The 19,006-nt window shown below is 48.9% G+C and overlaps 8 protein-coding genes across 8 annotated transcripts; 4 read left to right on the top strand and 4 right to left on the bottom strand.

The window, feature by feature from the left end:
* Nucleotides 1–1,030: 1,030 nt before the first annotated feature.
* On the top strand, nt 1,031–2,596 carry GGI43DRAFT_143287 (tRNA-dihydrouridine(20) synthase (NAD(+))). Its single transcript, XM_083199318.1, has 2 exons — nt 1,031–1,347; nt 1,410–2,596. The coding sequence occupies exons 1-2, from the start codon at nt 1,179–1,181 to the stop codon at nt 2,504–2,506; spliced, it is 1,266 nt and encodes a 421-aa protein (XP_083064731.1). The 5' UTR covers nt 1,031–1,178; the 3' UTR covers nt 2,507–2,596.
* Nucleotides 2,597–2,605: 9 nt separating this feature from the next.
* Nucleotides 2,606–3,823, bottom strand: GGI43DRAFT_392742 (apolipo protein O-domain-containing protein). The gene is made up of 3 exons (XM_083204589.1): nt 3,685–3,823; nt 3,543–3,620; nt 2,606–3,476 (listed from the first exon to the last, which is right to left on the bottom strand). The coding sequence occupies exons 1-3, from the start codon at nt 3,709–3,711 to the stop codon at nt 2,829–2,831; spliced, it is 753 nt and encodes a 250-aa protein (XP_083064730.1). The 5' UTR covers nt 3,712–3,823; the 3' UTR covers nt 2,606–2,828.
* An 887-nt stretch (nt 3,824–4,710) lies between these two features.
* On the bottom strand, nt 4,711–5,630 carry GGI43DRAFT_379287 (enoyl-CoA hydratase/isomerase family protein; the record flags this gene model as incomplete). The annotated part of the gene is made up of 2 exons (XM_083202817.1): nt 4,711–5,356; nt 5,443–5,630. The coding sequence occupies 2 exons, from the start codon at nt 5,628–5,630 to the stop codon at nt 4,711–4,713; spliced, it is 834 nt and encodes a 277-aa protein (XP_083064729.1).
* An 845-nt stretch (nt 5,631–6,475) lies between these two features.
* On the top strand, nt 6,476–7,123 carry GGI43DRAFT_429442 (PaaI family thioesterase; the record flags this gene model as incomplete). The annotated part of the gene is made up of 1 exon (XM_083209116.1): nt 6,476–7,123. One exon carries the CDS (start codon nt 6,476–6,478, stop codon nt 7,121–7,123), a length of 648 nt encoding a protein of 215 aa, XP_083064728.1.
* A 48-nt stretch (nt 7,124–7,171) lies between these two features.
* On the bottom strand, nt 7,172–9,075 carry GGI43DRAFT_420268 (cytochrome P450; the record flags this gene model as incomplete). Its single annotated transcript, XM_083207794.1, has 6 exons — nt 7,172–7,337; nt 7,404–7,564; nt 7,629–7,670; nt 7,861–8,202; nt 8,269–8,810; nt 8,880–9,075. 6 exons carry the CDS (start codon nt 9,073–9,075, stop codon nt 7,172–7,174), a joined length of 1,449 nt encoding a protein of 482 aa, XP_083064727.1.
* A 2,088-nt stretch (nt 9,076–11,163) lies between these two features.
* On the top strand, nt 11,164–13,893 carry GGI43DRAFT_392741 (metalloendopeptidase). The gene has a single exon (XM_083204588.1). It carries the CDS (start codon nt 11,296–11,298, stop codon nt 13,690–13,692), a length of 2,397 nt encoding a protein of 798 aa, XP_083064726.1. The 5' UTR covers nt 11,164–11,295; the 3' UTR covers nt 13,693–13,893.
* A 69-nt stretch (nt 13,894–13,962) lies between these two features.
* GGI43DRAFT_143045 (uncharacterized protein) lies at nt 13,963–16,372 on the bottom strand. The gene is made up of 2 exons (XM_083199314.1): nt 15,729–16,372; nt 13,963–15,657 (listed from the first exon to the last, which is right to left on the bottom strand). Exons 1-2 carry the CDS (start codon nt 16,146–16,148, stop codon nt 14,233–14,235), a joined length of 1,845 nt encoding a protein of 614 aa, XP_083064725.1. The 5' UTR covers nt 16,149–16,372; the 3' UTR covers nt 13,963–14,232.
* A 691-nt stretch (nt 16,373–17,063) lies between these two features.
* On the top strand, nt 17,064–17,720 carry GGI43DRAFT_143126 (uncharacterized protein). Its single transcript, XM_083199315.1, has one exon. The coding sequence runs from the start codon at nt 17,217–17,219 to the stop codon at nt 17,613–17,615; it is 399 nt and encodes a 132-aa protein (XP_083064724.1). The 5' UTR covers nt 17,064–17,216; the 3' UTR covers nt 17,616–17,720.
* The last annotated feature ends 1,286 nt before the right edge of the window (nt 17,721–19,006 follow it).

Genomic DNA, 19,006 nt, shown 5'->3' with positions numbered 1-19,006 from the left:
AAATCAAAGCCAATTCAAAACTATTCTCAGCGTCTGAACAAAAAGGATCCTCTGAAAGTAGTAATAGCTGTAGCAATAGTCAACGTGTATTGGTACTAGGTCTTAGGGCAGGACAGCATTTGATCTACGCAAGTTATAGCCTTGTTTATCCATAGCGGGCGACTGGGGGGCACATCAAGATCTTGTCTCCTAGTCGCGTCCCGAATTCGAAATTCTTTGTGCGCTTGGAGATCGCGCCTCGTAATCATGGGTTGCACCGCACCGCTCAATCCCACACACCCTCCTGGTACGTGCGCCCAAAATAGACGCAGCCTCGCATACATATTCCCGAGCGCTGCGAAGGAGCGACTCATCAACATCGTCGACAAAACATCGTATCGCCGTCGGGGAGAAAGGCCTGAAATAGCAGCATTATTCATTCCAGCTGCGTCAGGGATCACTAAACTACAGACTAATCCGAGGGACCACTATTAGTGGCACTATTTTCGAAATTGCAGCTATTTTTGCGCTTGTTGTCGAGCTGCATACAAGCATCTTCTGGGTAGACGATACTCGGGAACGTGAGTAGAAGCGGCCCCGAGCAATCAAGGTGGTACCTCTTTTTTCCAACCGCTATCGGCTGCATCAAGCTGCAAGTCCAGCGCCCCGCCAGACGAAGTTTGTCCTCAGTCTTAGCGGAAAGTAAACTGTCACGCGACATTTAGCATTTGATTACTTCCACTCCCAATACCACAAGCCTTTATCGCCTGCAATTTAGCCAATATTCCATGGACCCCATCTGCGTAGATTTTAAGATTGCGGGCATTCCCATCGTTGCTACGTGGTGCTTTGGGCGCATTCCGGACGCAAGCGAGCTGCCGCCCTGGACTGTTGCTCCTCATTTCCACATTTGGTCTCACACATATCTAATATTATATACTGAGTCCCTGTGGCTGCGAGACAAGCATCTAGATTCAACAAGCGGAGCAGCGCTTCGGCGCCGAGTCCGTGACCCCACCTCGGAGCAAGTCTCCAGAGTATATTAATAAAGATGCCGTTATCGATAAGAGATAACGCCGATAAACGCTAGATGAATCATCATCTCGGCCTAGTGTGGCATCCCACTTCAACTTTTGATTCGCCTCATCTAGTTTCAACCTTGAAAAGAGCATGTAGTAGTGCCTCCCTCCCCGAGTGGCATGCTCTCTAGGTTGCTGAATAGAATCATGGCTTCAGAGGTCAAGATGGTCCCCATCCCTCGCCGCGGCGTCGACTACCGCGGCAAGGTTGTCCTTGCGCCAATGGTGCGCTCTGGAGAACTTCCCTCTCGTCTGTTGGCACTCAAGTACGGCGCCGACCTCGTGTGGGGTGAGTATATACAGGACTTCTTTTCTCTGCCATATTACAGATTTTTAACGTAAACATAATAGGCCCTGAAACTGTGGACCGCGCAATTATCGGGACGACGAGACGTTACAACGAGGCTACCCAGACGGTCGAATGGTTTCGAGTTGCTTCCCATGGACAGAAAGAGCCCCCGCCGGACGCAAAGGAAAACATCATCTATGCCACTCACCCTGAAAAGGAGAAGAACAGGCTCATCTTTCAGATTGGCACATCTGATCCGGACCGCGCATTACAAGCCGCAAGATTGGTCGCAGCGGACGTTGCTGGCATTGATGTCAATGCCGGATGCCCTAAGCCCTTCAGCACACACGGCGGCATGGGCGCTGCCCTGCTGCGGACTCCTGACAAGTTATGCGCCATTCTAGAAACACTTGTCAAGAACATCACCCCCGAATTCGAAATCGGCATTAGCGTCAAAATTCGCATTCTTGAAACGCCAGCTGAGACCGAGGCCCTTGTCAGAAGACTCGTCGCCACGGGCATTACTGGCCTCACGGTCCATTGCCGAACCACACCAATGCGTCCCCGAGAACGTGCTATCCGTGGCCAGCTGCGTATGATTGCCGACATTTGCCACGAGGCTGGCGTGGCGTGCTTGATGAATGGCGATGTGGAGTCCAGAGACCAAGGTCTAAAATTGGCACAGGAATTCGGCGCAGATGGTGCCATGATTGCCGTATCTGCGGAGAAGAATCCTAGTTGCTTTAGGGCTGAGGCTGATGGGGGCCTTGCCCCTTGGGAAGAGGTCGTCAAGGAATACGTCAAGACGGCCATGGATGTCGAGAACCGATTCGGCAACACGAAATATCTCCTGGCTCAGATGGTTCCCGGAAGAGCCGGGCTCCACCAGCCCTTGACGCAAAGCAAGAATTATACAGCTGTTTGTCAGATGCTGGGTCACGAAGAATTTATGGAGCAGGCCCAGGAGGCAGACGTCAGACGAGGACTCGACAAGCTACCGGTGAAGCAATCAAAAAAGGGTAAATCAAACGCCACTGCCCTGGCCGCCGGTGGACAGACTGGTCAAGCAAGAGTCAAGACACAGCAGAAAAAGACGCTATCTGAGCGAGTAGCTAGTGCGCAGCCAGAAATGGAGCTGAAACCCATCATATCAGTGTGATGTAGCTCAAATATTAGACAGATATCATAAGTAATGAACAATAGACATATCCAATAGCATACGCCTCAATGGACACGAATTTATACCTCAGCTGCAGTATTTAAAAATGAATATGTATTTGTATATTCTGAAATATCTCTGTTACTATCTTCCCAACATCTCATGCCCCTCTTGCTCTTTTCTTTTTTTATATCTCGTCTCAGCCGTGTTGAAGTCTCCTTATGAACCGAATGAGATGTAAAAAGAACGGTTTTTAACAACAAAAATCTCTATGTAATGGTACAGTCGCTTTTTTAATAACACACGTATGTTTTCCCCTTTTTTATTTCCCCTGCTTAACCCAGTTCTCCAACGCCTCCCGCACATCAGTGACCTTGTCGTCGACATATTGTACACCGACCTCCCTATGGACCTTGGCAAACGAAATGGTCTTCTGGATACCCTCACGCAGCTTGATGTGAGACTCGGCCACGGCGGGGAACTTTTGCTCGTACTTCCACGCCAGGTCGGAGACGTTCCTCATGGTGATGGGGAGCACGGTCCAGCCGGCACCGACACCCAGGGCGAAGGGCATGGTGGCGCGCAGGACGACGCTGCGGTTGCGGGTGAGGATGCTACCGGCCATGGCGGCGACGAGGACGTAGATGGCGCCGGGCATAAGCTTCTCGCCGCTCTCTCGGGGAGGTGCCAGGGAGGCGATTGTGCGGGTGAAGGACTGCTCGAGGTCGAAGGCTGAGTCAACGGTCTGGTTGACCTTGTTCTCGGCGGCGACGGCGACGTCGTAGAGGAACAGGCGCGCTCGGCCGATCTGGACGGCTAGGCGGTCTGTAGGGGTAGGGGTCCAGGACGGCTGCTCCTCCTCGGTGCTGCTGTTGTTGTCCTGGATGGGCTGGCTCGGGAGAATCGCCGGCGGTGATGGCGCTGAGGGCAGCGGAGAGTAGTGCTCGGCGTCATCGTAGATGGGTTTTCTCTGTTCAAGCCCGATTAGAAGGTCATATCTTACAAAAAGAAATAGAAACAACTTTTATCGACATACCTTGGGAGCCTCAGCAAAGGCAACCGCTGGAGAAAAAGCAATACCACCCAGGGCGGCTGCGGCCAGCGGCGCAAAGCGCTAAAGCAGAAAAAACCAGTCAATTAGCCTGCACATGCTGTAAATCCAATTCCCAATTACCTACCCGTTGCAGGAGCACTCTCGCGGCCATGATTGCAGGCGATTCTGGCGGAGCTTCGAGAAGATTCAACGACGTATTTTTGGAAAAGGCCGCTCATGCGATCTTGTTTCGCCTACCCGCTCTATTCCGATGGATGGAGCGGCGCAGAGAAATTCCGGCCCGGGGGCTTTTGGGTGGTGCTAGATTATTGCCGGATTGGGAAATCCAAGAGGCGAGCACGCTCTCAATCCCGTCATTTCTACTGCATGCATTCAGTGCATAGGAAGTATCTCAGTTATTTTACTTAGTAATTTCTCTTATTTTTTATTTGTACAGTGGTTTCTTTTTTTTCTCCCACTCCCTTTTTACATACATCTTATTGTCACGATAAATACACTTGTCTTCAGCAAACAAACTAGTGCCTAAGCCTAGTGCAGTTCTCGTATCCTCCAGAACAGTTATCTCTTCTTGTGGATATCAGTTTTCTCTTTATGTTTGTAATGCTTAGTATTTTTCAAATACATATCAAGAATAATTAACATATTTATTTCCACTGAGTTCTCATTTTGACCAATTTTGATAATGTTCGAGTCGTGATTGCCAACGCCTACCACCTGATCAAACCAACTCCTACCCCATTGGAAACTACTAGGATGGCGCCCCTGAAACAAGCAATGACTTGATGGATGGATTTTATTAGATTTCTTCCATTACAAGTTATCTGAGAGCTAATTAGATCACCATAAGTTTAGATTCCATATAACAACGGCCAGAAAGCATTTGTACGCAATGTTAATAGCTCCGCCAATGTTCAGTACTGCTAGGAGTATACTCTATTGACATAATATTTAGAGCTAATGGAATACAAACAAGGGAATGAATAACAGTGCGATACGCCGAGCTATACAAGAACTGTTGATTTTTGGGTGCTGACATAGATCTTTGTAAGACTGGCATGGAGGGTTCCTAATCGTGGGACTCGCCCTTTGATGTCTTCTTTAGTATATACTATATGCTATTTGCCGTCATATTATTTTCATATATTTCCGATTATAATTTAGATTTCGTCTTTTTGGCAGCGGCTATTCTTTGCATCTGTTTTTGCGGAATGCCAGCGCACATCTTCTCCACCGCCGTATATGCCTCCTGCACAGTTGTATGCTCATATGTCCGTCTATCATCTTGGAAAAATTGTTGCTTGATATCCAATAGACTAGAGTCACTAAGATGACTACCGAGGTCCTTATTGACCTCCTTGAGGACTTGTTTCAGGAATTCTGACGGGTCAGCTCCATCCGCGTTCGATCCATGTGAGAGCGGCTGAAGAATCTTGTTCACGAATCCACACGCCAAAAGTTCTTCAGACGGAATACGTTTGCTCATCATCAGAGCTTCTTTTGCTTTGGCTACGCCGAGACGATCTCGTAGCGCACGTGAAGCACCTCCCTCAGCTGCAAACCCAAGTGATGAGAATGGAAGAAGCAAGTATGCATGAGGCCGGGCGTATATGAAATCAGCAAACGAGATCAATGCCGCTGGAAAGCCGACAACGGGGCCATTAAGGCCCACAACCAAAATCTTGGGGTGCGTATAAAACGCACGAGTAAGGTCAACATTGTTGAACAATGATGCCGCCAAAATATCTTTGCGGCTTGGCGCTGCCATTACCTTACCCAGACCAGCTACATCCGCGCCGCTGAATAAAATTCATAGAATTAGCCATTGATCAAGTATCAGAGGGACAAAGCAATTGACATTGGGTGAAGTATTATTATAACATACGATGAGAAAAACCGCCCGGTTCCAATGAGCAAGGTGATGGCAACCTCATGGTGCTTCGCAATTTCTCGTAAACACTCCCCTAGAAAATAGAACTGATCTTCATTGAAGGAATTGTACTTTTCAGGCTGATTAAGAGTAATTACAGCAATACGCCCTTTATAATCGACTGTTATAGCGTTGTTTGGCATGTTTATATGGTACACAGAGGATGGTAATGAGAGCAATGGTTGAGGCGAATCCGGTTATGGGCGAGTATCAAGTGTATAATTATAGCACAGCTGCATACATTGGTACCACGATTATAACAACGTAGTCCTAATAAAGTATTTTAATATATAAATGCTGATATAAAAAAGCACATGCTAGATTGCATGCGACCTAAATATTACTGTGGATCTTCTAACCATAGATACATCCAAGTTTCTATCCTATCTGGCATAATTAAGCTGCAAGACGGCGACTATCGCAGCGTATTTTTTTTTTTTTTTTTAGTTTTAGAAGTGTATACCTATTTCATAACATATTAGCCCACTATACTTTATCTCTGAAAACGGCACTCTTACAAATCTGTGCAAAGCTCCGATGGGATCCGGCAAAATAGTAATACGGGGGAAACACATGATGCTGCGGGGTGTGCATATTCTGACCAGAAAAAGAGAGCTTGTCAGCCCCCATGGCTTACAAGTCAATATTTGACGCCCGCACGGAGAGATGCGCATATTTCGAGGTCCGCGATACATCTTATCTCGGCATTTACAAAGTAGATTGTACGGTCTAAGGAGGGTAACTTCCGCCCCTTGCAGAGTAAATTATACCCTAGTTGACCAAAACGGTATGTCGTGCGAATAGTTGCGCCTCATCATGCGAAGCTAGTTTAGCAAACACTTATAAGTGCGTTTATGATACTGCAATCAATAGCCTGCATAATCTTCTAGACTTGAAAAATAGCAACATCTAATCAGAATTTATTTCTCAACTTTCAATACAGAGGATTCAAGCTGTACATTGTATACACTGCAACAATTGGTGGAAAATGGAGCACTTTTCTAAGATTTCTTACATCATCCCAACTTTGCAGTCACAAGACTATGAGGTTGTGCCAGTTTGGGGGCGGATTCGCAAGCTCAGCGGCGAAGACTTTTTCTTTTCCGAGACTCTTGCAACTGGATCGACAATACCACATTGCTTGATGTTGAAGAAAGCAACTCTTCCGGCATTAGTAGAGGCTCCAGAATTCGATCCTACCATACAGTCGAAGAATGGCTTCTCCTCGTCTGTTCACTCTTACGAAGATACGCCTCCCCACTTAATCACGCTGTTTGAATTATCCAGCCCGGGTGTTTGCTCGCATCCTTCAACAGCTCATGGAGGTCTTTTATCGACTATTCTTGATGAAGCCATGGCTCATACACTAGCTGCGCACTTCTCAACTGATCCAAAAGAGATCGACAACGTAAGGAGAACTCTGTTGACATCAAAACTCGAAGTGGCATTCAAACGCCCAGTTAAGACTCCAGGAGTTTTGATAGTCAAATCTTGGTGCGTAGCATATAATGGACGGAAACATTGGATGAAGGCACAAGCTGTTCAAATAGAGCCTGTCAACGGTCAATCACAAGGCCGAGAAGAAGTCAAATTAGAGGCGTCTGGGCTGTGGATAAAGACTAGTTCTAAATTGTAATCCTCAAAATATATTCTCTATTCTCTATTGTTTGCTTAACATCTGCATTTATCTAAGCTGTAGAGTTACTTGGAGCCCCTTGGAATCTCGTTTAGGAAACGGCGCCCCCAAATCGTGAGCAGATATAAGATCGTCTTTCGTTGTGCCACTATTTTCCACATCAAAATTGGTGAATATATAAGCAACCGCAATATACATTTCACAGAACGCCAGGCTATAATTTTGACATCATTAGTATACAGTCTTCATAGTTTAATGCAAGACGATGGAATTAACTGACTGCATTCCAGGACATATTCTTGACCCAAGACCAAACGGACTGAGATACTTTCTTAGTTGTTTGCTTTCAGGCTGAAGCCATCGATCTGGGCGAAAAGTGAGCGGGTCCGGGAAGAGCTGCGGATCTTCATGGTGAAGCCTGGATGTCATGCTTATCGGCACCTTTAACATGTTTAATTAGCTACCTGGGAAAGCTGTAAAGGGTAAGGGGGCGGTTTCGACGTACGCCAGCAGGGATTCGCCATTGGTGATACTGTACGTCGTTAGACTTATTTACCCTGGGCAGTCTGGAGCCAACGCCATGAGCGAATCTGGAAGATATATTAGCACATTTCGGTCAGATCCTTGCACTGTGTGAGCTGATGTGACCTTACCGAAGCCCTTCAGTAATAACGGCAGACTAAAATTACGAAATTTGGCAACATGTCAGCTTCTGGCTGCTATTTCCATTTCCATACAACTGTGTTGCCCAATGTAGAAGAACTAACCAAATAAGGCAAATTTTGAAGCAATGCAATGTCAAGATCGTCGTCCAGGCTGATCTGTGAGTCGATAAGCTCTTGGCGTAGCTTCTTTTGAATATCCGCGTTTTGGAGGATATAAAAGGTAGTGACGGATAACGCGTAGCCGGTAGTCTCGGTACCAGCAACAATGAACTGCTCTGCTTCTTGAAGCAAGCGTTCACGAAAGTCGCCATTTTCTCTGTAGTTGTTGGTTTTGATACGTTCAAGAAGATATGAACTTGATTTTTCCATGTCAGAGGGCTTTCGGATTGTTTCATCAACACAAGCCTCCAATCTCTGTATTCAAATAGTCAGTACACTTGTTCCCCATGATATTACAGCAGCCAGCATCGAGTAGCTCACTCTGATAAGTTTTATTAGTGATTTTGCGGGATCAGTCAACAATCGCTTGAATATTAGATCGGGTATCATCATCATCAGAGGCTGAAGAAACCCGAGAAATCTCATAGTAGTGGCTGCTTCGAAAAATAATCTCAAGCCAGATTGGAACTCTTCGCCCAAATCGTCAGAGTCAAGTAGGTTGAACGAAGCCGGCAAGACATATGCTGACACTGTATCCGCTGCTATACACCGATATAAATTTGACAAGTTCAACTGCTCTCCCATTTGAGCGTGACGGCTCATGATGAGACCGGCTTGCTTCACTTTTTCAAGAACGGTGGGTACGAAGCCTCTAACAGCGACTGGAGATAGAAAGTTTTTGAACGTTGCACGTCGACTTCTATGCACATCATGATGTTCGGTACTGACAGTGGCGCCAGGTCCTCCAAACACTCTATACCACCAGCCCCATTTGTCTAGTTTTTTGACTGGAGAGAATGCTTCCACGCAAAAATCAGGATCTTTGATATGCACTTCGTATGGACTAATGCGCACAATTGGTCCTGCAGATTATGAATACTACGGTCAGCCTTTTATATACCACTAACACTGTATTTGAGGCTCTCTCTGACCATATTTTTCGTGCATCTTTTCGATGCGGCGTGTATATTTCCCACTGCATATGACTTCATAATAAAATTCGTAAAGAAGAGTGCTTGCTGCTAACTTAGGACCTGGGATTCTTGAGAGTGGTGAGAACCAGAGATGGTAAATTGCTGTTCCAACCTGCCAAAGGACTACACCAAATAATAGCACGAAAATAAACATGATGATGATGTGAATAACGTCTAAACACAGCAATGGAGCTTAATGCAAGGCCATTTGCTTCTATTTTGCTTGTACTACCTATATATAAAAGCAAAGGGAAAATAATTACTTATCAAATCTCCTTATTCAAATATAGGTGGTGTACCCTTTTCCCATGTGATGCTTACTTTAGTCAGGACTGCATACTCGGTAGTTTTCCCTTCTTCGTTTCGATTTTTCAATGTTTATTCTAGCAATATTGTTCCAAATAAGCGCTAAAATCTTATTTAGGTCAAAGGTCTATTCGATGGTCTGCGAGGCTTTTTTTTCTTTTTTCCTATCAACATCTCGTGCTTTGATATCTCGTTGCTTTACGCGGTGTGACCAGTGTGGATAAACCATATGACGGAGGAATACCAAAAAGGGTAAATAACCGGAACGATGTATAAGCAACAACATAAGCACATATATGTGTGTATATTTGGTATGTACCTGATAACTGCCGCTCTGCTTGCTGCATTTGAGTCTAGACTGTTTGATTTCCCTTAGTCATGATCGGGTAGTTACAGCTGACTGACAAGCTATCACATGTAAATCTTTGTTATTACTTAGGATTTTATCTATACTAATTACTATTAATAGTTTTGATAAAGAAAGAGCGATTAAAAGGTAACTTACTCATCTATACAACCTAATATTTCGAGAAATCAGACTACTATCATGGATTTATCTGACGATTGATTTTATTTACCTCTCTACTGTCTCGTATAACGTTAGCATAAATATAGGACGGCTTTACAAACCTAAGCCTTTGGTCTCTGGCTTCAGGGGTTCACATGTGGGATGTCGGAATCTGTTTTGATCGGGAATTCTGATCGGGAATTTCTGGAGGCATTGTGAGGCGGTGTCAGAGGGGAAGACTCTTCGTGGGAGCAAGAGGTACTCCTAGCTGAGTGTCATGGGGGTGTGCTATTTCCAAGACTTCTCCACTGTCTTTAATTCAGCAGTAGAGCAATAGTATATGCAGCCTGTCTATTGGGCAGTTTATATTAAAACTACATCCAACTGACCCTTCAGTTCAAGATAAACTATCAATCTAGATCAGATCAACGACCAGGCTAAGGTCTGGCTTGGAGATTCATAATCTGCTTCGGCAAGGGCATATGGAATATTAGCTTCAATATGTTCGTTCACATGATATAGGCAACCTGTTACTATTAATACAGCATTAGATTTGGATATCAAGGTCCGCTTTATTAGACAAGTGAAGACGTCAATTGATGGCGAGACTTTTCCAGAATGTGTACAACTACAATATAGACAGCACACTCAGCTTGCAAATAATAACCAACCATAAAGGATATGCATATATTCCCACAGCTATTGACTGGCAGAGTGTGCGATTTCACTACGCAACTCTCATATGGACAGCTTCTTAGTAAAGCTGCTAGCTGCTTCGCGCCAACGATCAAAGGCTATTAAGAAACGAACTTTGTTTCGAGTTATCATGGACAAGCAAAGTAAAATTGATGCAAAATGAATAAGGAGTCCCTCGAGGGCAAAACAAGATGTGAGACACCAACCGCGGATTACATGAGCAAAAGCACCGGCTACGCTGCGGCCGAGTTTACTGGCTTAAAAGAGTCGTCCTTACTGTAGATATCTATGGAATGTAGCTTATGTTGTGCAACCAGCTAGTAATCACTATTTTATCACTATTTATTGTAATACAGACATAGTAAAATGTGGAGTTCGAGGAAACAACCTTGTTCTTGAGCGGCACGGCACGAGACCAGCGATCCCTTCCGTCTGTGTAAGTGAGTTCTTCGGACAGCGCGGAGGGATGAGGGGTTCATGGATGGTTTGTAATGAGACGATCAAAATCAGATGGTGTGTAAAATATTACCATTGAGATCCTGGAGATAATCAAAAATATAATCAATTCCCATGTGAAAACTACTCTCAAGGGCTTAGTTTAGCAGCAGAGACACTCTCATCACTCAATTGGAGGGGCATCCTCTAACACAAAGCCGGCGTTCGGGATCTCGCGGGTACATCCTAGAGGTACCACCCACCACCCACCCCTCGCAACTCCGAAATCGTCCTCCCACCTTGATTTTTTTCTGCCTCGTCACACTTCCAGTTGGAATCGCCATTTGATCATGCGTCGCGCATGTGTATTATGAGAAACTAGACTTCTTCGCATGTATTCAATCGTCATCTTCGCCCCCAACTCCAACAATGCTTAGCTCCAGAGGTTCCCGCCTCTGGGTCTGCACCCGATGCAGTCGTCGCGTGATCAGAGGGAAGCAGAACCTGAACCAGGTCCGATGGGAATCAAGCGCCGCGACTGCGACTGCGACTACGACGCCGGCAACAGACTCTGCGAAGCTCCCATTCGATCACTTTACAAGCTCCAGACATGACGATGCGGTTCTCCGCGAGCTGTTCGACGCTCCATCCGGGCGAACTTTCGCCAACTTCAGCCTGAAGAAGAGCCAAGGCCTGTTCAAGAATCGCTACCTGACCAGCCCCGACGGATTCCTTGCCTTTGCGCAGAAGAACCTGGAGAGAGCGACCAAGATCGTCCACCGTGTGCTCTCAGCCTCGACGACCCGCGAGTACCAATCCCTCGTCCGAGACCTCGACCGGTTGAGCGATTTGCTATGCCGAGTCCTCGACATGGCCGACTTCGTTCGCATGACGCATCCCGACATTCGCTTCCAGCAAGCTGCGTCAGATGCCTGGTCAATGGTGTATCAGTACATGAATCAACTCAACACCATGACGGGACTGAGTGACCAGCTGGGAGAGGCCATGTCCCGGCCAGAGGTCACTTCAACCTGGTCCGAGGAGGAGAAGCAAGTGGCAGAGCTACTGAAGCTCGACTTCATGAAGTCTGCCGTCAACCTGCCCAAAGCTGCCCGCGATAAGTTTGTTGAGCTTTCCTCACACATCAGCGATGTCGGTTCAGCGTTTGTTCAGGGCATGGAGCCAGAGCGCAAAGTCGTCACACTGCCGTCTCATCGCTTCTACGGCTTATACCCCGGGCTTGCCGCATCGCTCAAAACCCGATCCAACATCTCGATCCCCACTACCGGTTCCGAGGCCGCGGCCGCCCTGCAGAGCGTCTACGATGAGGAGACCCGGAAGGAAATCTATCTTGCTCAGCGAAGAGCATCCGGCCGGACCATCAAGCTCCTGGAGACAATGCTCAAGCTTCGAGCTGAGCTGGCCAACCTCGCTGGCTTCCAGAGCCACGGACACATGGCATTGAAGGATCGAATGATGGCCAAATCGCCCGCCTCAGTGATGGAATTTCTGCTTGCCCTGAGAGATCACAACGCTCCCATCATTCAGCACGAGCTAAGCGAGTTGACCCAGAAGAAACAGGAGAGGCTTGCTATGCAAGATGCCACCCTTCAGGCCTGGGACAGAGACTTTTACATGGAGCAGATCAGGGCTGAGATGCGATCTCGGGTCCGGTTTGATGACCATCTAACAGCCTACTTCTCCGTCGGCACCGTCATCCAAGGCCTGTCCCGTCTATTCGATCGTCTCTACGGCATCCGCCTAGTACCGCGGGAGACTCTCCCTGGCGAGACCTGGCACCCAGACGTCAAGCGACTCGACGTGGTATCTGACAACGGCGGCCAGGTTGCCGTTCTGTACTGCGATCTCTTCTACCGGCCGCAAAAGTCACCAAACCCGGCACACTTCACCGTCCGATGCTCCCGCGAGATCCTCCCCGACGAGGTTGAAGAAGCTGGCTCCGACCTCAACTCTCCCAACACGCCTGCCTTCGAATCCGCCGAGCAGGCCGCCAACGACGGCATGGAAATCTCCACACAAGACGGCACCCTAAAGCAGCTCCCTACCATTGCCCTCGTCTGCGATTTCCCCAAGAACGACAACGCCAAAGAGCCCGCCTTCCTGTCCTTCTACTCAGTCGAGACACTCTTCCACGAAATGGGCCATGCCATCCACTCCATCCTCGCCCGCACATCCTTCCAGAACGTCTCCGGCACCCGCTGCGCTACCGATTTCGCCGAGCTCCCCTCCACCCTCATGGAGCACTTCGCCGCCGACCGCACCGTCCTCTCTCTCTTCGCCCGCCACTGGAAGACCGACAAGCCCCTGCCCTACGACCTCGTCGCCGAGCGAATCCGCGTCTCCAAGCGCTTCGAGGGCATCGACACCGAGCACCAGATCCTCCTCGCCATGGTCGACCAGGCCTACCACTCCCCAGAAGTCACCTCCTCTTCCTTCGACTCCACGGCTGCCTTCCATGAAATCCAGCGCCGCTTCGCCCATGGACCTCGCGATCCTCCCGAGACCCGCTGGCAGGGCTTCTTCGGCCACCTGCACAGCTACGGTAGCACCTACTACAGCTACCTCTTCGACCGCGTGCTCGCCGAGCGAGTCTGGCGAGTCGTTTTCCGTGCTGGCGAGGACGGTGCCGCCATCGGTCGTGAGAACGGCGAGCGCCTAAAGGAGAACTTGCTCAAATGGGGTGGTGGCCGAGATCCCTGGACGTGCCTTGCTGATACGCTGCAGGATGACCGACTGGCTCCTGGAGACGAAAAGTCTATGGCTCTGGTGGGCAGCTGGGGGCTCAGAGATGGCGTCTCTCACTAATGAGATGACGGGATTCTGAGAGTAGTAAACTGAATAGATGATGAAAAGACTCAATAACATGTATGAATAATGGGAGACAAAAAAAGAATATTTACTTGGCGTTAAGGGGGGAGAGCTTACATTATAAGTCATTGAGGACCACGGACCAGCATGTCCCTTGAAGATCACTGTCCCATAGAGATTTCACGATAGAATAACAAACTTTTAGAAACAAATTCTTCATTTATTTCTTTAAAAACTGCCGAGCCATTTTTTCTGGCTATGGTCTAATAATATATATGTATAAAGCGCGGTTAACCCTCCCCGCACCAGATAATGTTTTATTCCAATTCTCCCTCCCAAACCCTTTGTGACAAAAGAACTTCCGTTGGCCCACGCCAATCAACACCTCACAAAATAATAAATGCTATAGGCAAAAGCTTCAGACGATACTTGGTATCGATTGAATGGGGTATAGTATACAAATAATACAGCGCTAGCAACTTCCAATATCACCATATGTTATTGTTTCTCCTTGATCGCAATCCAGACTCACTCCATCTAGAATGGCTGCGATAAAGGTTGTTGCGATGCTGGGTGTGCCATGGCATCCAGCGTTGTGAGCTTAGAAAGCGATAATATCGCATCAGGTGAGCTAAATGGCAGATCTGCCTTGGGGTTATGATGCTCGTCGTTTAATGTAGCAAACGATTCGGGGTAGTCTCTGTCGCCAGGCTCGGTTCCAATGCCGGAATCTTCGTTTTGAGCCTTTCTGAAGTTTCGTCGACCATCCTTTATTCTCAAATCTTCGTTGTCGTCTTCATCTTCGCCAAAATCCAAGACTGATGTTTGGCCAAAGGACGGGGACGCTACATCTTTCGTTTGGGCTGCACGAGTTGCGGGTATGGTTTTGGAAAGGCGACTGATTTGTCGGCTGAGTTCCTTGACCTGCGCCTCCAGTGCTAGTCGAGCAGCTCGGTCGTTCTCCATTGTTGATACGAGTGCATTGTAGGTCTCATGATCCATGATAAATGACCCGGTGGGCACAGACTTGGAAAGGGTAGGAGCTGCAAACATGGGCTGTTTTGATGTTTGTTGGCTTGCCGATCGTGTATAGGTCGGTATCTCGCCAAAGGAGAGCCTAGATGTTCCAGAAACTTGGGCAGAAGAGTGAGAAGATGGTCGAACCGCCGTGGAAAAGGCAGATGACCATGCAGGCATAGGTGGTGCCAATCGCTCAGAGGAGTCGTTTGTCAATCCACCGCCTGGAGATGCTTGACGGGCATGTGTCAAAAGACCTTCCACCAGACTCAGACGATTCTCGACTTGGCCAATCCGTGTCTCCAAACCAACAGCATCTGTAATTTTCCCGCCAGCAAACTCTGCCATATAAGGCATGTTCGAAAACGTAAAAGGTTTCACAGGCGAATCAATTTCGTCTGCTAGCTCTGCCTCGTCGTTGGACTTTTGGCTAATGAAGGTGCGCCGATCCCCGCCATCTGGAGCAGTTGATGATATAGGTGATGCGGGATCTTGATCATAGCTTTCCCGCCAGCCACGGGGGAATTCATCGCTGCGGCGTCGTGTGATGCTAGGGGTATCCGCGGTTTCGATTAACGGGATGAACGATAGGCTCCTTGATCTGCGCTTGAGGCCGGTGGTTACAGCGCGGCCAATCTCTTCAGGGTCATGGCTGGCATCAACCAGCCTGCTACCCCAGTCCGTCGTACTGGCAGGGCGCGGAGTCAGGCCGGTCGGCTTCACCCAGCGCGCACTAGCCGGATGAGCATCACTACCAGTTCCGTTGCGTTTTCTTGAATGCCCGCTGTATTCAGCGTTGACTGGGCTGCGCGCACTCCGGATGGCCATCACATCCTCGGGGCCAACGGAATGAGAGCGTAAAGCTCGATCATATTCAGAGATGGGGAACGTTTCAATCTTTTTTGGAGCTATCCTTTGCGCAGGAATGGAATCCCTCGCGGTATCCTATTTGCTTATATCAATACACTATCCACGAGAAGCTATGATTTACTCGATCCGCAGAGTGATGTACTTACACTGAAATGCGAATCTTGCCTTTCATCTTCCGAGTCACCAGAGGCTAGAGGTGTAATAGGCCGGTGAGCTTTTTTGCGGCCAAATATCTTGGAAAGAGCCGTTCGGAGAACTGATTTTGATCGCTCGGGTGTTGAAGAAATGCGACGGCGAGCAAACTCTCCTGATGGCCTGGAGGTTTCCATAGACGGTTTAGAAATATTGACATACGGAGATGCGTGCCTAGGAGCTCCGGTGTCGAGTGGTCTAATATACAGTTCCTTATCCAGCGGGTCTTGCATTGGAATTGGGCTTGAGATTTGGCCTCGAACTATCCTGGAGCTGGGCTGAGGGCGAACTTTGGGGTTGTTGTTGACGGCAGCGGCGCTCGATGACCGGGGCATACCCTGGGGAGGAAGGGGGGATGAAGATGATCGATGCATCCTTAGTTGCAATAATACTGAGAAAATGACATGTAAGAAGGAAAAGGAAAAAGGAAAAAGGAAATTGATAGTATTTAAGTTGAGGAGAGTAAGTTGAACGAGTGTCGAGAAGTGGGTTGAAGAGAAGGGGCGATTGGTTAGGGAAAGCTTCAGCAGCAGGAAACCATGGGCCTCCAGAGTTTGCTTATGATTATTTGATCTCGGTTTTCTGAGAAGGAACTCTCAGACCAGTTGGTGAGAGCTGCGGCTTTTCCGTCCTCAGTTGATGTTAATTTGGCGCCAGGTGAGTCAAGTCGGCTAAGTCAGGTCAGGTTGGCGAGAGCAGAGGCCGTTCTGAGTCCTCAGTCCACTGACAGCTCGCCAGGCTACGACGGTGCGATGAGAGTCAACTTGGGCCAGGCGTTGTCGAAGCGTCCGGGGGGCAAATCGCGGGGCAAGAAATAAGAATACTAGAGCAAAAGATAAAAAAAGAAAATATCACAATTAAAAAACGAGAGACACGAAATAAGGTCAATGCGATCCGGCCAACGGCGCCATGGCCAGTCGCTACAAGAAAGTTGCAGAAGTTGAAGTGGCACAAGGTAGCAATGGAGCGGCATGGAAGATTGATAGCTCGCGGCCACGACTGGGGCGAAGAGCTTGTGTAATAGGCCTTGGAACGGCGGAGGATGAAACACGATTGCGCCCTGGTCGCATTTTAACGGAGCCCCCAGATGGCCCCAAGCATGCAGCCAAGCTAGTGAGTGATGAGGAGTTGGCATCGAGCCGGCCGAGGCGCATAGTTTGAAACGCCCAGGAAGGGCAGGTCAGAAACGCGCCAAAGAACCACCCAAGATATGAAAGTGCTAGTATGGAGTGCGGTGCACCGGTATCAGGCCGGCCGCTTTATTCCCTTTCCATACACCTGGACCAGGGCCGGTGTCTCTGCGTCCATGTATAATATAATACGGCGAGCTGCTCTCCGGAGCGCGGAAGACGGATGCAAAATTCAAACGAGGGTCGCGTGCGTGGAAATACGGCCTGCACTTCGTATGTACAAGTACCGGATCCAAGGATGATGGAGCAGCAATGCCCAGGGCCCCTCTCTTTCTGCTGCCTGCTGCGAGCTGCACTTTAGCCACCGACGGGCGGCACAAGAACGGACGCAGGCGAATGAATGGCCGCGCAGGCAAGTGTCTCTTCCTGGCCGAGACCACTTCTCTGCATGTCAATGGCGCCGAAGGAGTTTATTTGACAGAACTCTGTCGTGGCAGCTGCAGCCACCAATCCATAGCGACTCAGGATTCCCCGTTATCCAGCAGGGCTCTCCGCCAAGAGATGCCGGCCACGTTGTTCGCAGGGGGAGGGCTGATGGGGTCTCGGGATTGGACCGCACTCCGACAACAAAGAAAGGGGCTCCTGGCGAGCACAGATTCGGCGCAGCGTCGCAAAGTCTGTAACCGCAGCGAGAGCGAGCGTCGATATTGATACCGGCCTGTGCTAAAAAGCCAGCTACAGGACAGGGCCTCCGGCCTTGGCTCCTCGATTAAGCGATCAGAGACGATGCGTGGCTCCAATAGCGCTGGCGGTGGCTGTAGGTGCGATAGCTGCAAGGACTAGTAGATGCTTGGTGGGCGGCTGAACCCGACGGGACCGCAATCATTGATATCCATTGAGAAAGCTGGAGCAGCTATTTCATGCTAGTGGTGGAGGTGGTGGTGCAGCTTCCGCTGTGGCTTGTCACAAGTAGAGGCCGCAGGGAATTGCAAAACCAAATTTGGCGAAATACCGATCACGAAGCCAGAGCGAAGCGGGTGGAGAGAATCAGGCAATGTCACCTGCAAAGAGGCCCATTGAGGCAAAGAGACAAAGATCTGCATCTGCATCGGCAAAGTCCTTGTCAGCGTCACCACCGCTAAAAGCTCTAAGCTTCAGGTGAGAGGCACGGTAAGACACTACTGCAGCGGCAGGTGCCAAACCAGTTGAGCACTCAAAGCTGCACCTGCCCAGGCCCATGGCAGCGTGTGGAGATGACAAATGATTGGGTGCGCGCAGAATTTCCGCTCACAGTAAATCCAATACGTATTAAAAATCAGAGACTGAGAGAAGCAAAAATAATCCATGTCGTGGACATTAGAGAGCCTCATCTCCAAACTCCGCAGCTGCTCAATTCCACCGCATCCTCGCCCTCATCACTAATACTCAGTAGCGTATTATAAACTACTGCTAGCACAGGTACGCCGGACTCGGGCCGGCATGGCGTTGTAGCGTATATACGGGCTACGAATTACGGGACTGCGGAATAACGCAACCCCAAACAGAAAATCGACTCACTCACCGAAACCGTCCTGGTCGGCCATCTTGCGAGCACCAGGATTTTGTGACAAGTGACGAAATAGGCCGCGCTACCGTCCCAAGCGCATGCGTGGCTCGTTCCACGGGCTGCCAAACGGGCGTCTATCGCATCTCCGAAGCAGGCCAAAATAGCTCAAGGCTCTCTTCCTGCTCTACCAAGTCTTCCTCTCCCGAGACCTCTCCCGAGGCAGCGGCTGTTTGTGATTTCCCTCTCGTGTGAAAAGGTTACCGAGAAATTTCTGCTAGGGGAAGCGAAAACCTCCCCTGTCAGACCATGCCCGCCATCGAATCTAAAAGCGCCGGTGGAATTACTGTAATTGGCTCTGTATTTCCCCTTCCGAGAGGCCAGCTCAGCTGGCATTGCAATTCCTGGACCCCAAATCCGTCTCTCGTCCTTCCATCTCTACTCCAGACTGACCTTTTCCGTTTTTTGTTTCCTCCATCATGCGGCCAGCCAAGCCCCGGAGCCGCTATCCGACTAAGCACTATGCAAAGCATAAAGTGGCAGTCAGCCCTGTTGCACT

Source organism: Trichoderma evansii (assembly GCF_050947405.1).
Source record: "Trichoderma evansii strain SZMC 28006 chromosome Unknown GGI43scaffold_2, whole genome shotgun sequence".
Classification (NCBI taxonomy): Eukaryota; Fungi; Ascomycota; class Sordariomycetes; order Hypocreales; family Hypocreaceae; genus Trichoderma; species Trichoderma evansii.
Note: the sequence above shows the minus strand (reverse complement) of the source record. Positions and strands in the feature narration are given on the sequence as shown.

Bases quoted from the DNA above. Each gene is read 5' to 3' on its own strand.
- GGI43DRAFT_143287 (XM_083199318.1), top strand. From the start codon at position 1,179: ATGCTCTCTAGGTTGCTGAATAGAATCATGGCTTCAGAGGTCAAGATG. The intron at 1,348-1,409 runs GTGAGTATATAC...TAAACATAATAG, and splicing joins CGGCGCCGACCTCGTGTGGG to GCCCTGAAACTGTGGACCGC.
- GGI43DRAFT_143045 (XM_083199314.1), bottom strand. From the start codon at position 16,148: ATGCATCGATCATCTTCATCCCCCCTTCCTCCCCAGGGTATGCCCCGG. The intron at 15,658-15,728 runs GTAAGTACATCA...ATAAGCAAATAG, and splicing joins GGCAAGATTCGCATTTCAGT to GATACCGCGAGGGATTCCAT.
- GGI43DRAFT_143126 (XM_083199315.1), top strand. From the start codon at position 17,217: ATGCCCAGGGCCCCTCTCTTTCTGCTGCCTGCTGCGAGCTGCACTTTA.
- GGI43DRAFT_392742 (XM_083204589.1), bottom strand. From the start codon at position 3,711: ATGGCCGCGAGAGTGCTCCTGCAACGG. The intron at 3,621-3,684 runs GTAGGTAATTGG...TTTCTGCTTTAG, and splicing joins CGAGAGTGCTCCTGCAACGG to CGCTTTGCGCCGCTGGCCGC. The intron at 3,477-3,542 runs GTATGTCGATAA...GGGCTTGAACAG, and splicing joins CCTTTGCTGAGGCTCCCAAG to AGAAAACCCATCTACGATGA.
- GGI43DRAFT_392741 (XM_083204588.1), top strand. From the start codon at position 11,296: ATGCTTAGCTCCAGAGGTTCCCGCCTCTGGGTCTGCACCCGATGCAGT.